Below are 18,096 nucleotides of genomic sequence, written 5' to 3'. Positions count from 1 at the left end.
ACGTCAGAGGACTGGAAGGAGCACTGGAGAGTGCAGACAGCATGAACGACTGCGTATCTTCTTCCTCCACAGTGCTCTCCTCCTCCAACGCTTCTCCGCCTTCCACAGTGCGTGGCTCTTCCGGATCTTCGTCGGCTTCTTCGGTATTCACCAGAGCATTTTGCTCACATTGATCTACATTGACAGCCTTTGTGACGGTTTCTTCTGTCGTGTTTGCTGGTGGTGGTGTGTTGGGAACGATGCATTTCTCATCGAACGCGACCATCGCAATCAGTTCAGACTCCAACTAGAAACAAAAGAGGCAGCCTGTTATCTGATGCTACATCCATTCATTTATCTTTCTTAATACAATCGTTCTCCTCTCTGTCTACTTGTCGCTATCAAGACTTCTGGTATGTAATTCAATGACAATCAGCGAAGCACCCAAACATCCTTATCAATGATCCTTTGCAAAGATATCTCACTGACATATCAAATTTGCTCTCAAAATAGAAACTGAAACAATGGGTGTTGTCACACAGGATCAACCCACAATCAAAGAGCCACACCCCCACAACACATACTGACTGCCTTACATTTCCACTCGCCATTAATCAATTACTCAATACCCACACGTCTAGCTACAGTTACTCTGCTTGTCTTACATCAGCAAAGCTTTCTCTCGAATCCTCGTCGGCTGGACTATCTGACTCGTGGCCTCTGCTTCTCGTTCTCATGCTGCTTCTCCGAATTCTCTTCTGGTTCGCTGCAACAGTCAGACAATCATAAACCAGAATCAGAATTTCAATGCTGGTAATACTTTTCGGCCTTTTTGGTGGCTGTAAAGGTTGGCTTTTGTCTGCCTCGTGGCTGAGGCTTCCGCTCTGATCGGATAGTCTTCGTTCACATGGCTCTGGTAACTTTGTCTGGCAATGCTCAAATGTTGAATAACAAGCAGCGATCGGAATCTCTTCGGCTTCCGTGGATTCGCATGGCTCATCCTTGGTAGACCCTGCAGCAGCCTGCAAGGCAAATTTGTCACTAAGTTTGAAGATGTGTGTGTGTGTGTGTGTGTGTGTGTGTGTGTGTGTGTGTGTGTGTGTGTGTGTGTGTGTGTGTGTGTGTCACGTGTGTGTGTGTGTGTGTGTGTGTGTGTGTGTGTGTGTGTGTGTCACGTGTGTGTGTGTGTGTGCATGTGGTGTGTGTGTGTGTGTGTGTGTGTGTGTGTGTGTGTGTGTGTAACGTGTGTGGTGTGTGTTCATGTGTGTGCATGTGGTGTGTGTGTATGTGTGCGTGTGTGTCTCACGTGTGTGTGTGTGTGTGTGTGTGTGTGTGTGTGTGTGTGTGTGTGTGTGTCTCACGTGTGTGTGTGTGTGTGTGTGTGTGTGTGTGTCAATGATCATACGCCTCTATTTCTTGCCGCATCTGTTCCAAGTTGTGATCCACTTTGCCTTCCGCAATCAGCTTGGCTTCCTGCTTCAGTTTCCTAACACAAAGAATTGAGCTTTATATATAGTTACTAACCAGCTCACATTCATTCTCACTTGTACAGTGCATGTTGCGTCTTGATTGATTTCTTTAGCTCTTCAATCCGCTCAAATGTCAAACGTCTGACTATTCGTTCTCCTGGTGTTTCTATAGACAAGATGGTAGAAAAAAGTGTGACTAAAAAGCAGGCTGTCGATTGGTCAGTCAGTTAGTCAGAGACAAACAAACAAACAAACAAACATACAAACAGACAAACAGACACACAAACGTACAGACAGACAGACACACAAACATACAGACAGACAGACTGAGACAGACAAACAGACGGATGAACAAACAAACATACATACATACAAACAGACAGATAGAGAGACAGACAAAACAGACGGATGAACAGACAAATAGACAGATAGACAGACAGACAAACGGACAAACAGACAGAAAGAAAGAGAGGAACACACAAACAGAGACACAGACAGACAAACAGAAAGAGAGGAACACACAAACAGAGACACAGACAGACAAACAGAAAGAGAGGAACACACAAACAGAGACACAGACAGACAAACAGACAGAGAGACAAATGGACGAACGGACAGACAGACAAACAACCAAACAACTGACAATAATAAACAAACAAACAAACAAACAAATACAAAAAACAAACAAGTCAGAATCAACTTCCATAAACAGCACAACCACCTCCTACCTCCCGTTCCAATTTCTGTACTACGCTTCCTCCTACAACAAACAATCATCTCACAATGGACACCACAACTCACACACACATGGTATGGTAGACAATACATACTTGAGTGGAGCAACCTTCTCTAGCATATCCGAATACTCCAGTGCACAGTTCTAATGATCAATAGAAATTTAAATAATTAAATATTAACTAATTATGTTATTATTAAATTAAAATAAAAATAAAATTAATTAAGTAAACAAATCTATTTATTTATTTATTTATTTAAATAAATAAATAAAATCGAGTAATAAAATCGACTAAATAAAGTAAAATAAATTAAATAGATAAAATAAATTAAATAAAATAAATGAAATAAATTAAATAAAATAAATTAAATAAATAAACTAAATAAAATAAATTAAATAAATAAATAAAATAAATTAAATAAATAAAATTAAATAAATAAAATAAATAAAATAAATAGAATAAATAAAATAAAATAAATAAATAAAATAAAATAAATAAATAAAATTGAATAAATAGAATAAAATAAATAAAATTAAATAAATAAAAATAAATAAAATAAAATAAATAAAATTAAATAAATAAAATATAATAGATAAATAAAATAAAATAAAATAAATAAATATAAATAAATAAAATTAATAAATAAATATAATTAATAAATAAATATATTTAAATAAAATTTTACTACCCTATCTATTCTATTTTTTTATCAAATATAGTTCTTTTATTTGATACACAAAAGCTTCTCTTTACGCATGCACTTCATGCTTTGCTGTTAAGCAAGAGGCGATGGGAGATTCATTTCTTCCTCACTATCACTCTGTCTATAAACGTTTCAAGTAGCTAGATCCTGCATTCCACCCCTTTGTCAAAACCTCTAGGAGGGAGTGCACGTGTGTGGCATACAGTATGTACCTACTACATGCATAGCCAGTATGTTGGAGGCATAACGGTCAGCTCTGAATGTGTACCGGGTATATTGAAGGCAAAACAGGCAGTTCTGATGGTTACGCTTTAACATACCTGGTATGGCTAGAACCCTGCACATCCATCTATCAACCCGCCTACATCCGGTCATGGAGTCGTTGCAGTGTTACTGTAACCCTAGTGCATGCTCGCCTCGAATTAATAACAAGCAGCAATAAGTACAAGTACTAGAGGTATTCCATTGCTTGCCTTCTGTGAGAACTTGTCTGGCTGTTTGACTCCGGCTTCTAGCAGTGGTTTCACGGTTCGACTGACAGAAACCCTAAACAACAACGAGTAGTAAGAAAGTGTTGTTATGACTAATTTTTTGGTAACTGTAGAGTATTGTTCTGTAGTTAACTTAATGTGATAGTTATAAGAAATATATTAGAATGTTAAAACACTGCGTTGCAATGAGTCATTAAATTGCAAGTTAAACAGACAAACAAACAGACAGACAAACACACAGAGTCTGAGACATACATACATACATAAACAGACAGACAAACACACGGACAGACAGACAGACAGACAGACATTATAGATACACACAGAAAAACAGACAGACAGAAAAACAGAAAATACACATGCAGACAAACACACAGACAGACAAACAAATAAGCAGACAGACAAACAAAGAAAGCAAAACAGACAGACAAACAGACAAACACACAGATAAACAAAACAGCCAAACACACCAACAAACAGAAAGACAGAGAAGCATACAAACAGACAGACAGACAAACAGACAGATAGACAGACAAACAAACAGAAAAACAAACACACAAACCAACAAGCAAACAAACGAACTAACAAACAGACAGACAAACAAACAAACAAACAGACAAACAAACAAACAAACAGAGAAACAAACAGACAAACAAACAAACAGACAAACAAACAAACAAACACACAAACAAACAGACAAACAAACAAACAGACAAACAAACAGACAGACAGACAAAAATCGACACACTTCCCGTGTAGCGCTTGCTGCAGAAAACGTGTAGGTTGGATTCGGTGCAAATGCAATCAGAATTTGGAGAGAAACGCAAGTGATAGAAGAGTAAGTTTCGTCGGCAAAAGATATTCGATTGCTCGAAGCTTTGCGAAGGACGGCGATGCATAGGGTCTACACGGGACTAGTGCGGGCGTGTGTTCGAATGAACTGCAATGTGTAGCGTTTGCGTCGTCGAGAAATTTTACGCGTGGGTCGATCCCTCGAGAGGGGACCCGGTGCATTATTTTTTTATTTTTTACGCAAACCTTCCTCTGTGCGTGCCGATTTCGGTTGCGAACGGACAAAAGACGTGGCCGCCAAACGCGAACACACACACACACACACACACACACAGACAATTTGAGCTTTATATATTAGATAGCATCAACTTACCTCTGGATGTAATATTATACTAACTCTAGATGGGGTGATGGTAATTACTGCTGTAATATGAGTTGATAATTATTGGTGACATAATTTAGTGAGTGATGTTGCATCAGAGATTCTTGGGGTAGTGAGTAGTATCGAGTGTATGTTGTTGCAGCTACACAGGATTAATTGCTATTATACTAGCACTTTGACACAAACACATGTATACCATGCTGGCAACATACACTTGACTTTTCTTCAGCTGCAAATCTCTGTATTGTTCCAAACCTGTTTGTTTTATGAACCTCCTTTAATTAAGACAATAGAAAGTATGAACTCAAATTATCATTCATTTGTCAGTCTGTCCTGATGGTAAGTTGATACAACTTGAGCATAACCACGTCTATTATCTACTTGTTACAATTTGCTGAGGGGAGACAAACAATCGTTCAACTGATCAATCTCGTACAATTGACAAAATGTGTAATAATACTCTAAAGTGTTCAATAGAATGATTGAATCAATACAATAAATTGTTTCTAGAGATCAGACATACGACGACAGTTGCCTCTCACATAGCCTCCTGTAGGTACTCTGCTAGGATGACGACGTTTTGCTAAATAATGACAACACATCTTGTCAATGTCAAACCATCTATTAGCATTCACATATGAGTTTACCTCTTAAATTCAACTTTCATTTCTTCACATACTGGTGTAGATATCTCATAACACATCCTCAACAAGTCCTCTGCCGTCTTGCTTCCTCCATCTTTAGTCCTTCGTGCTTCAATGAGAGCAAGCAATTTGCCAGTAGAATGCGGTTTATTATGTGTTTGTCTTTCGATCTCATCACCGTTGAGTCCCAATATGGTCAGCCCAATCTCGTACCACCGACTACTGCAGTGTTTAACAACAGCATCTCTTATAGATTTGAAATCAGGCATGTTTCCTACACACAAAACATGTCAAGTGCTATAGACACAGAAAATTAGCATCATATGTAGACAGATATTTTCGCACAGCTCCCATTCTTTGTAGGGTGGCCCCTCCTTACAAATAGCAAAAAAAGAGTAGTGAACAACACAGTGCTACCAATGGATACTAAAGCAATAGCTTGCATGTAATAGCATGCAAATGGGTCAGTTGCTTGTACAACATGGTTTATCTGTCTACTTTAGTGCTTCACATACTGATCAATTGTAATTGTAGTCAATTGTCCCAATCAGTAACTCCATGCTACTGTACACAATAAAATTGTCATGCAGATACTAAATATGAGTGAACTGTTCACATTGGAATATCAAGTGTGTTGGTAATAAAATTCATATCAGTGTAGCATTTTATTACAATTTTGTGTGGATGAAAAATCAAGTTACCTTGTTGAAATGTAAATCTCAAGTGAGAAGCTTCTTCTAGTCTCAATTGCCTTAAAACATTTATTTTCATATCGGCCGTCAACGTCACATTGCACTGTCCAGTCACTGGTCTGCTGGATACGACCAGTAAGTCAACAAGACTTTCTACCATCAGCTCATCACCAACTACTTGTTTGACAGCAGCATGTGCTCCTTCTTCCTTTGCTTCTGCTTCGTCGATCTCCTTCTGAGAGTAGGTAACGACTTGTTTTAGTTCTTTGTGTTCCTCCAAATGCTTTCTGCTCAGATATTCAGTCTGATATTTAGTGTACGGACTGTAGCTGTCTAACATATCTCTCCAAAGAGACATGACAGTGTCCAGCAGTGAAACACATTCTGCTTCTGTTTGCTTGCCTCCTCGACACACGAAGTCGACAGAACGAACAGGATCTATCATGGCCACCAAACACTCAATGAGATTATGAACTGTACTGCATTGTGATAAGATCAGTCCATCCCTCCACAGCCTTGCCTTTTGATCCAAAGTAATGCAAACTTTAGATTGAAACATACAGAATGTAGATGGACTGAAGATGGTCGTCTGACTTCTGCACACTTGACGTCGACCGACATACACTTTCTTACTCTCATCTTTCTTCCACATGACAGACAGATCCTTAGAAGGCAAGAGAGCTGGAAACATGTACGTGTCGTCTCTGCCTTCCACTTTGAAGCAGATACCAAGAGATGTGTTGATAGCCAGAACTTTATCTGGGTTGAGTTGAACAGCAATCTTGTGATCTCTCGAGTAATGATCGATTGCCGTTTCTGCTTCTTTTTTTGTTACCGTGCCATCATTTCTCTCTGACTTGACATGCCACTTGAAATCCTTGGAAGCAACAATAGGACCGATGGCATATTGATGTAGACAAACAGGATTGAGAGCAGCCACATCACCAACAACAGCAATCTAAACACAAATCATAACATTAGACAAAATGGACAGATATTAAGCCCGTCACCCAGCGACACCTCCCCATCCCTAACAAGGCCTCTGTGTGCTACCATGACTCTCTGGGTAAGCACTGACGATCCACCTGGAGCTTGGCCAGAGCATCCTGGGCACCGGCTATGACGGAGTTCTGCGACTAGATGCCAAGGACCACATGTACTCGTCTGATGCAGAATATTATTTTGCCAAGCCAGAGATCTTGTCCATCCCCAGTCGATGAACGAGTACTCATTTAAGCTCCTGAGTCAAGAGAGGCAATTGAGTGTAAGTTCCTTGCCCAAGGAAGTTATGCTATACCTCGCAATCACACACACACACACACACACACACACACACACACACACACACACACACACACATGGACAAAATGGATACGCCCTTTGGAAAGTTCCGAAGATAGCACCCCTGCCTATTTCTAAGTAGGGATCCCGGCGCTACTCGGAGTTTTAGGCCGTGCTGACGAACCCAGTCAAAGACCAGGTACTCATTTATACTCCTGAGTTGAGAGAAGCAATTGGGTGTGAATTTCTTACCCAAGGAAATTACGTCTGTACTCGTACGCAAACCTACGACTTCAACGTCCCGGATGTTTCCATTCTCCAAATGCAACTCTCTAACCAACTGAGCTACAGATGACACACACACACACACACACACACACACACACACACACACACACACACACACACACACACACACACACACACACACACACACACACACACACACACACACACACACACACACACACACACACACACACACACACACACACACACACACACACACACACACACACACACACACACACACACACACACACACACACACACACACACACACACACACACACACACACACACACACACACACACACACACACACACACACACACACACACACACACACACACACACACACACACACACACACACACACACACACACACACACACACACACACACACACACACACACACACACACACACACACACACACACACACACACACACACACACACACACACACACACACACACACACACACACACACACACACACACACACACACACACACACACACACACACACACACACACACACACACACACACACACACACACACACACACACACACACACACACACACACACACACACACACACACACACACACACACACACACACACACACACACACACACACACACACACACACACACACACACACACACACACACACACACACACACACACACACACACACACACACACACACACACACACACACACACACACACACACACACACACACACACACACACACACACACACACACACACACACACACACACACACACACACACACACACACACACACACACACACACACACACACACACACACACACACACACACACAGACAATTTGAGCTTTATATATTAGATAGCATCAACTTACCTCTGGATGTAATATTATACTAACTCTAGATGGGGTGATGGTAATTACTGCTGTAATATGAGTTGATAATTATTGGTGACATAATTTAGTGAGTGATGTTGCATCAGAGATTCTTGGGGTAGTGAGTAGTATCGAGTGTATGTTGTTGCAGCTACACAGGATTAATTGCTATTATACTAGCACTTTGACACAAACACATGTATACCATGCTGGCAACATACACTTGACTTTTCTTCAGCTGCAAATCTCTGTATTGTTCCAAACCTGTTTGTTTTATGAACCTCCTTTAATTAAGACAATAGAAAGTATGAACTCAAATTATCATTCATTTGTCAGTCTGTCCTGATGGTAAGTTGATACAACTTGAGCATAACCACGTCTATTATCTACTTGTTACAATTTGCTGAGGGGAGACAAACAATCGTTCAACTGATCAATCTCGTACAATTGACAAAATGTGTAATAATACTCTAAAGTGTTCAATAGAATGATTGAATCAATACAATAAATTGTTTCTAGAGATCAGACATACGACGACAGTTGCCTCTCACATAGCCTCCTGTAGGTACTCTGCTAGGATGACGACGTTTTGCTAAATAATGACAACACATCTTGTCAATGTCAAACCATCTATTAGCATTCACATATGAGTTTACCTCTTAAATTCAACTTTCATTTCTTCACATACTGGTGTAGATATCTCATAACACATCCTCAACAAGTCCTCTGCCGTCTTGCTTCCTCCATCTTTAGTCCTTCGTGCTTCAATGAGAGCAAGCAATTTGCCAGTAGAATGCGGTTTATTATGTGTTTGTCTTTCGATCTCATCACCGTTGAGTCCCAATATGGTCAGCCCAATCTCGTACCACCGACTACTGCAGTGTTTAACAACAGCATCTCTTATAGATTTGAAATCAGGCATGTTTCCTACACACAAAACATGTCAAGTGCTATAGACACAGAAAATTAGCATCATATGTAGACAGATATTTTCGCACAGCTCCCATTCTTTGTAGGGTGGCCCCTCCTTACAAATAGCAAAAAAAGAGTAGTGAACAACACAGTGCTACCAATGGATACTAAAGCAATAGCTTGCATGTAATAGCATGCAAATGGGTCAGTTGCTTGTACAACATGGTTTATCTGTCTACTTTAGTGCTTCACATACTGATCAATTGTAATTGTAGTCAATTGTCCCAATCAGTAACTCCATGCTACTGTACACAATAAAATTGTCATGCAGATACTAAATATGAGTGAACTGTTCACATTGGAATATCAAGTGTGTTGGTAATAAAATTCATATCAGTGTAGCATTTTATTACAATTTTGTGTGGATGAAAAATCAAGTTACCTTGTTGAAATGTAAATCTCAAGTGAGAAGCTTCTTCTAGTCTCAATTGCCTTAAAACATTTATTTTCATATCGGCCGTCAACGTCACATTGCACTGTCCAGTCACTGGTCTGCTGGATACGACCAGTAAGTCAACAAGACTTTCTACCATCAGCTCATCACCAACTACTTGTTTGACAGCAGCATGTGCTCCTTCTTCCTTTGCTTCTGCTTCGTCGATCTCCTTCTGAGAGTAGGTAACGACTTGTTTTAGTTCTTTGTGTTCCTCCAAATGCTTTCTGCTCAGATATTCAGTCTGATATTTAGTGTACGGACTGTAGCTGTCTAACATATCTCTCCAAAGAGACATGACAGTGTCCAGCAGTGAAACACATTCTGCTTCTGTTTGCTTGCCTCCTCGACACACGAAGTCGACAGAACGAACAGGATCTATCATGGCCACCAAACACTCAATGAGATTATGAACTGTACTGCATTGTGATAAGATCAGTCCATCCCTCCACAGCCTTGCCTTTTGATCCAAAGTAATGCAAACTTTAGATTGAAACATACAGAATGTAGATGGACTGAAGATGGTCGTCTGACTTCTGCACACTTGACGTCGACCGACATACACTTTCTTACTCTCATCTTTCTTCCACATGACAGACAGATCCTTAGAAGGCAAGAGAGCTGGAAACATGTACGTGTCGTCTCTGCCTTCCACTTTGAAGCAGATACCAAGAGATGTGTTGATAGCCAGAACTTTATCTGGGTTGAGTTGAACAGCAATCTTGTGATCTCTCGAGTAATGATCGATTGCCGTTTCTGCTTCTTTTTTTGTTACCGTGCCATCATTTCTCTCTGACTTGACATGCCACTTGAAATCCTTGGAAGCAACAATAGGACCGATGGCATATTGATGTAGACAAACAGGATTGAGAGCAGCCACATCACCAACAACAGCAATCTAAACACAAATCATAACATTAGACAAAATGGACAGATATTAAGCCCGTCACCCAGCGACACCTCCCCATCCCTAACAAGGCCTCTGTGTGCTACCATGACTCTCTGGGTAAGCACTGACGATCCACCTGGAGCTTGGCCAGAGCATCCTGGGCACCGGCTATGACGGAGTTCTGCGACTAGATGCCAAGGACCACATGTACTCGTCTGATGCAGAATATTATTTTGCCAAGCCAGAGATCTTGTCCATCCCCAGTCGATGAACGAGTACTCATTTAAGCTCCTGAGTCAAGAGAGGCAATTGAGTGTAAGTTCCTTGCCCAAGGAAGTTATGCTATACCTCGCAATCACACACACACACACACACACACACACACACACACACACACACACACACACACACATGGACAAAATGGATACGCCCTTTGGAAAGTTCCGAAGATAGCACCCCTGCCTATTTCTAAGTAGGGATCCCGGCGCTACTCGGAGTTTTAGGCCGTGCTGACGAACCCAGTCAAAGACCAGGTACTCATTTATACTCCTGAGTTGAGAGAAGCAATTGGGTGTGAATTTCTTACCCAAGGAAATTACGTCTGTACTCGTACGCAAACCTACGACTTCAACGTCCCGGATGTTTCCATTCTCCAAATGCAACTCTCTAACCAACTGAGCTACAGATGACACACACACACACACACACACACACACACACACACACACACACACACACACACACACACACACACACACACACACACACACACACACACACACACACACACACACACACACACACACACACACACACACACACACACACACACACACACACACACACACACACACACACACACACACACACACACACACACACACACACACACACACACACACACACACACACACACACACACACACACACACACACACACACACACACACACACACACACACACACACACACACACACACACACACACACACACACACACACACACACACACACACACACACACACACACACACACACACACACACACACACACACACACACACACACACACACACACACACACACACACACACACACACACACACACACACACACACACACACACACACACACACACACACACACACACACACACACACACACACACACACACACACACACACACACACACACACACACACACACACACACACACACACACACACACACACACACACACACACACACACACACACACACACACACACACACACACACACACACACACACACACACACACACACACACACACACACACACACACACACACACACACACACACACACACACACACACACACACACACACACACACACACACACACACACACACACACACACACACACACACACACACACACACACACACACACACACACACACACACACACACACACACACACACACACACACACACACACACACACACACACACACACACACACACACACACACACACACACACACACACACACACACACACACACACACACACACACACACACACACACACACACACACACACACACACACACACACACTGAATGACTAAATAGCTGCTAGTCATCTCACCTCTCCTGATTGATCCAGAAAATCGACTACCTTTTCTACAACCTCCTTCTCTTGTCCTGGACATGCTTCCTGCTCAATCATCTTCATGAGTGTTTCCGTCTCCATGAATTGATCTTCTTGTTTCTTACGAAGAGAAGGAAGCAACTTGGACACGACTGGCTGACAAAGACGAGGATACAGAGGAGCAGACTGTAACATAAATATCTGAATTAGCTAGCAAACAAGTCCAATAGAATTAGTTTTGATCACCTCCTCAAGTTGCTGCTTAAAACCACGTAACAACTTCTTCAGTTGTTTCATTTCAGGAGATTTGCTCTGCCTACAGTCGATAACCAAACATTCTTGAATGATGTTGATCAGGCCTTTGAACAGGTCACGAATGTAGTCGAGCACACGCTGCAACACACGCTGACCATCACGCTGACGATCACGATCTCCTCGACTGGCCATTATCAACACTGTGGGTATAAACTCTCCATCCAAACTGGATCTGAGAAATGAGAGCCAGTACTGAACCTCATCTAGCAACTCATCATAGCTGCACCATCGTTCCTCCTTTACTCTCCATAAACTCACTAGCAAGATGAAGAACGAGTTGGATGCAGAGAAGAAGAGGCCGTGGGTTTTGTGGAACTGCTTTTGACCTGCGTGGTCCCACAGTGAGACCAGACCCACTCCTGGAATAAGGGCTACCATCACGTTGATACCAATCGTACGTTCCTCTTCACAATCAGGGTCGTCTGCTTGATTCTCGTTTCTAAAAATTCGTTTGAACCATCCTCGTTTGAGAGCCTCCATGAGTGTCGTCTTTCCTGCTCCTTCTGAACCGATGAAACACAACTTGATGATTTCTGGTCTCACTGTGCCCTCAGCAAACAGAACAGCATACTTCTGTTCATCCTGACAATACAACCCATCCATTCTACACATACCACCATATCTCACTGCATAAACGTCTCACTATTGCTTTCCTCAGTCGTCTTCTCAGTTCACCATCAGCCAGTTGGTATGGTCTCTTACCATCCTGACAACATAACACACACAAATAAGGTAAGATGGTCAAGTCAAATGTTTGAAGACAATACAAAACATGAACTACTACAGCTACACTAAATTCCACTTCCCATTACAATTGATTTGGCCCATGAATTGGCAAAGAAAATGGCCGAGACATAACGTGACCTAGCCTAGAGATGCCACAATTCTTAGTTTTGACTTCGTCACAAATGTGTCGTTACTACCAGAAGGCAAAAATGTGCTTGTTGACAACATTAATGTGTGAATAAGTCCCTATTTGAAAAGAGTATTGACCCTCAATACCATCAAACAAACATCCTAGAGTCACCCAAAAGAAAGTGTAGATGTCATTCTCACATATGCTTGTGTCACTGTGTACCCACTCACGTCTATATTGAGACCACACTTGATGCCTCACAATAATAGCACAATACATTCACAGCCAACACAAGCTAGTGAGTTACATTGCATCTGTTCCTGACAACTGTGTGCTTTTACAATGCTCTTACAGTGGCTGCTTTTCTTGTTGACTGTTGAAAATAGAAAAGATTTAGTGATACGTGCTTCAAATTTGTTGCTTCTAATTCATAGTCTTGACCAATACAATTATACAATAACTGCCTCTGCTGGAACGACAGCCCCACAGCAGTCTTACACAAAATGCACTTTACATTTTATTCACATTTCCATACATCTATTTTAAGACTTTACAACAATTTAAATCTCAATTGTTGGTAAATAGCACAATACCCAAGACAGCAAATAATATGCAGATTTTGTAATACAAACAAATTGCTTTACCTCATTTCTAAGCAGACAAAACAGTTTAGTAAATACTTGATCAGTTTATCCAACTTAACTTAATTGTTGCTACACCTACCTAACATTTGATATTTGATTGTCACTACACCTACATCGTCTGAAGCATCAGCATCTGCCTTGTTGGCCAAGAGAAACTCAACCACATCACGACTGTCATAATGAGCAGCATAGTGAAGTAAAGTCCGTCCCCACTGCATAAACAATACAATAAATGTCATAGAAATGATTCACAAATTCTATTTCTTACGCCATCCTTCCATGCTGCTCCTAGCCTTTCTATAATATTTCTTGCAATATCTACACTCTTGGATTTACATGCCCAATGAAACACAACAGGACAATTCTACACACACCATAAACTCACACACATTCATTTTCATTCTCCCAACACAACTGACTGTCACACACCTCAACTCTAACATCTTCAACTCTTTGAGTTGCCAACACCAAACGACCAGCTGTTGACATGTGACCTCCACCCACAGCATAATCAACTGCAGTGTTACCACACTGACCATATACAATGCATATTAGCAATGTGTTGTCCAACAAGCAATCAATGCAATACAACTGCCAGCAGACTATCCATCACTACTCATAATACAACACCATGTCTGCTAGTAAAACACTCATCTACATATCCTGCTCCACCATACACACAATCAACACTTTCCAATATCAAATATCATTCACAACCACATTATTAAGCCACCATAATTGGGGTGACACCCTTTCTATGTGTACTGTACAGTGTTGAGATAGCCTCGACACTAGGCCTCTCTTTGCTTTCAGTGGTCTAACTGCGCAAGGATAGCAACGGGACTGTATCACTTGATGTTCCTTTGCTTTTCGAAGATAACATCAAGTGATACAGTCCCGTTGCTATCCTCGTGCAGTCAGACCACCGAAAGCAAAGGGAGGCCTAGTGTCGAGGCTAGTGTTGAGATGTGTGTGTTGGCCAAGTGAATGGAAATGACGTTGATTTTGAGCCAATCTCAAACATGATGGTTTGTGATGTCTCAATGCAAGTGTAAGTGTAATAGCTGTATGGCCATCCAGGTTAGTCTCGCTTAGCCAGCACCTCCCCTTTTCAACATCCAGATGGTGGGAGAGGGTCTGGTACAGTTCCTTTAATGTTGTCGTGTTGCCACTTCACCAATAAACGATGAATACTGAGGTACGTTAAGAGATTGTTTATAGCAGTCAGGTGACCTTGGCTAATTACTGATGGAAAGGCTTTGATATTCCAGAGCTGGTCAACTCAGCTTAGACAAAAACAAGCACAGTTTTATATATGACAATATGATAAAAAGCCATTATTTGTGTGTGTGTGTGTGTGTGTGTGTGTGTGTGTGTGTGTGTGTGTGTGTGTGTGTGTGTCTGTGTGGTGCTGTAGCTCAATTTGTTAGAGAGTGCATTTGGAGAATTAAAACATCCAGGACCTTGCAGGGTTGAACGTTCAAGTCATAGTGATGGCGATCTATGGCATAATTTCCTTAATTAAGCAAGAAACTTACACACAATTGCTTCTCTTGACTCAGGAGTATAAATGAGTACCTGGTCATTGACTGGGGTGGACATGACTACTGTACAACACCGAGCAGCAGACGGGTACTTGTGGGACTCGATGTCCAGTCCCACAGCTGCGCCATTGTCAGTGCATCCGGCCAAGCTCCAGGTGGATCATAGCGCTAACCCTACGTAGCGCATGGAAGCCCTGTCTAAGGTCGACGTCGAATGACATGGAGGGATTGACATCTGTCCATTTCTGTGTGTGTGTGTGTGTGTGTGTGTGTGTGTGTGTGTGTGTGTGTGTGTGTGTGTGTGTGTGTGTGTGTGAGTGAGTGCTAAAACTACTAACTCAATTGGCATAGAGACTCTGCACACAGTCCAAGTTCAACCTTTTAAGAAGAACAGTGTCAGTCCAATCATTTGTTAGCTGCATGGCTTTCATTGCCTCCTCTTTTGCCTTATTGCCATTTGAGTGTGTGCAGGCCGCTTCTTTCCATCAAAGCATCACAATGATTGCCTTAAGATGACAGTTTGCAGCAAATAGGAAAATACAAACGTATGCACTGCAGGATTGTATGAAAGGAAAAGAAAATGCAACCTTTTCAAGGACATTACCTTAATATGGAAACTTAGTAACTTGCTTAAAAACTAGATACTTACTCATCTTTCCTGGATGAAAAACAGGCTGCTCACCTAGAAGAACAGTCTAATCAGCTGTTGGCTGCATGTGTTTCATCGAGACCTTTTCGAGGTTATGGTCAAGTAAGCAAACACACTACACCTTTATATACATACATCTGTATTACATGGGCAATGCTGAAGGACTCTGCTAGTTTACGTTATTAATACATTCATTTTAAAACATAACTTCTCATACTCACACATCACCACATCAAACTGCATCACATACACTCACCATATCCTTCTGTCCAGCATCAGCATTTGATGATAAAAGGAAGTCGACCATTTCATCAGCACCATTACATGCTACCACCATTAGAGCAGTCTCACCCTGCAATGACAATAATTGTGTTTAATTGTTTGTCTCTACTGTAATATCCATCCTATCACAAATCTCATCACATCATTTAAATCTCATTCTCTTCATTCATTCATTCACTCTCAACACTTACCCAAGAATAAGTTTTGTTCACATCTGCCCCTCTCTTCACTAGCAGCTTACATACAGAATAGGAGCGTCTTTCACAAGCATCCACCAGTACAGGCAATCCCTACATTAGAGTGAGTTGTTGTAAACAACAATAAAACGAGTCACTCAATCAATAACATACATTAAACGAATCAAACGCATTTGGTGAAGCTCCTTGACTCAACAATCTCTCAACCTCATCACCTTCGTTATTCCTTACAGCAACCACTAGTTGGCTATTCAATGTTGTGATGTCTCTCTCACTCATTCTAACATCACAGTAACACATCAATAACAATAAATCCTTCCAATTTCATTAACAAACGACAATTCACTCAACACGTGCTCTCAATCCAATCAGTACACAACCACATCAACCCTTTAAGGCCTGTCCACACTAGACCAGAATGGATCGCGATCCGATCGGGATAGCGAGCGTCCACACTGCACTTTGAAAACGATACCTCCGCCTCATTTCGCTATCACGTGACTGATGACCGATGTGTACGTGTGGTTTCTTTGCTTGTAGAAAGCGTTGATACAGCGACGTAAGGTGAGCGAGAGCAAAGATGAGTGAGGAGTGCTAGATGTTCCGACAACACGCGTAGCGTACGTGAAGGTAACGCCCACTATTTCTAATTGGATTCAACCGATCGCGATCCAATCCACCTCGCGATGTGGACGGATCGCGATCGAGTTGCAAGTGTGGACAGCGTTGCGGTTGGATCGGGATCGGATAGCGATCCAGTTGCCAGTGTGGACAGGCCTTTACTCACATCACAATCTAACAATCCATTTGCTCTAATCTATCACCTCGCACCACGCCCCACACCCGTCTACTGTCTATTACAATACACAATACAACCGCAATAGATTGCAAATGCGCGCTAACATCACAAACACGTCGAGACGTCAAAGTCTTGGCGCGTTTCTCCTCCATCACGTCACACAAATCCAGTAGACGGGTTTACAAGCAAATAAGAGAAACCGTGATTGTGTGTCGCGCTCATCTCTTTTCCCTAACCTTCTCATACAAGATCAAACTGTCAGTCTTAGTAATTTCTTGTGTGCTTGTGCGCGGGGGGCGGAGCTCTTTCGCACAAACGAGAAATTCAACGAGATCTTCTGCCGGGATACATCGACGAGTTGGCAGAAAGAAACGTCGCGCGTCTCACTCACCTCTACACCCGCTCTCCGCTCCAACCAATGAGCTTGTTGCTTTGCGCGCGCCGAATTTCATTGACAAACCTCCTGCGTTGCCGTCGCGTGGTCTAGTGACGTAGTGTGGTCTAGTTAGTCTCGCGTAGCCAGACCCCTTTCGC

General features: G+C 41.8%; 2 protein-coding genes and 1 long non-coding RNA gene across 4 annotated transcripts; all 3 read right to left on the bottom strand.

Annotated features, from left to right (window-relative positions):
* Window positions 1–156: 156 nt before the first annotated feature.
* Window positions 157–947, bottom strand: LOC134176095 (uncharacterized). The gene is made up of 3 exons (XR_009969290.1): window positions 800–947; window positions 645–745; window positions 157–286 (listed from the first exon to the last, which is right to left on the bottom strand). It is a non-coding gene; the product is annotated as an uncharacterized LOC134176095 (long non-coding RNA).
* A 3,835-nt stretch (window positions 948–4,782) lies between these two features.
* LOC134183755 (uncharacterized) lies at window positions 4,783–7,196 on the bottom strand. The gene is made up of 3 exons (XM_062651348.1): window positions 5,899–7,196; window positions 5,201–5,471; window positions 4,783–5,136 (listed from the first exon to the last, which is right to left on the bottom strand). The coding sequence occupies exons 1-3, from the start codon at window positions 6,578–6,580 to the stop codon at window positions 5,118–5,120; spliced, it is 972 nt and encodes a 323-aa protein (XP_062507332.1). The 5' UTR covers window positions 6,581–7,196; the 3' UTR covers window positions 4,783–5,117.
* Window positions 7,197–8,586: 1,390 nt separating this feature from the next.
* On the bottom strand, window positions 8,587–18,054 carry LOC134184945 (death-associated protein kinase 1-like). Of its 2 annotated transcripts, XM_062652728.1 has the most exons (13): window positions 17,954–18,054; window positions 16,917–17,043; window positions 16,758–16,856; window positions 16,541–16,636; window positions 14,521–14,622; window positions 14,360–14,455; window positions 14,205–14,303; window positions 13,235–13,297; window positions 12,523–13,173; window positions 12,274–12,462; window positions 9,703–10,651; window positions 9,005–9,275; window positions 8,587–8,940 (listed from the first exon to the last, which is right to left on the bottom strand). In XM_062652728.1, the coding sequence occupies exons 2-13, from the start codon at window positions 17,040–17,042 to the stop codon at window positions 8,922–8,924; spliced, it is 2,760 nt and encodes a 919-aa protein (XP_062508712.1). In that variant the 5' UTR covers window position 17,043; window positions 17,954–18,054; the 3' UTR covers window positions 8,587–8,921. The 2 variants fall into 2 exon arrangements, with proteins under 2 accessions (XP_062508712.1, XP_062508706.1); XM_062652722.1 differs by lacking the exon at window positions 17,954–18,054 and having other exon boundaries at window positions 16,917–17,450.
* Window positions 18,055–18,096: the final 42 nt, after the last annotated feature.

This window comes from Corticium candelabrum, chromosome 1 (assembly GCF_963422355.1).
Source record: "Corticium candelabrum chromosome 1, ooCorCand1.1, whole genome shotgun sequence".
NCBI lineage: Eukaryota > Metazoa > Porifera > Homoscleromorpha > Homosclerophorida > Plakinidae > Corticium > Corticium candelabrum.
This window is presented reverse-complemented; position numbering and strand designations above follow the sequence as displayed.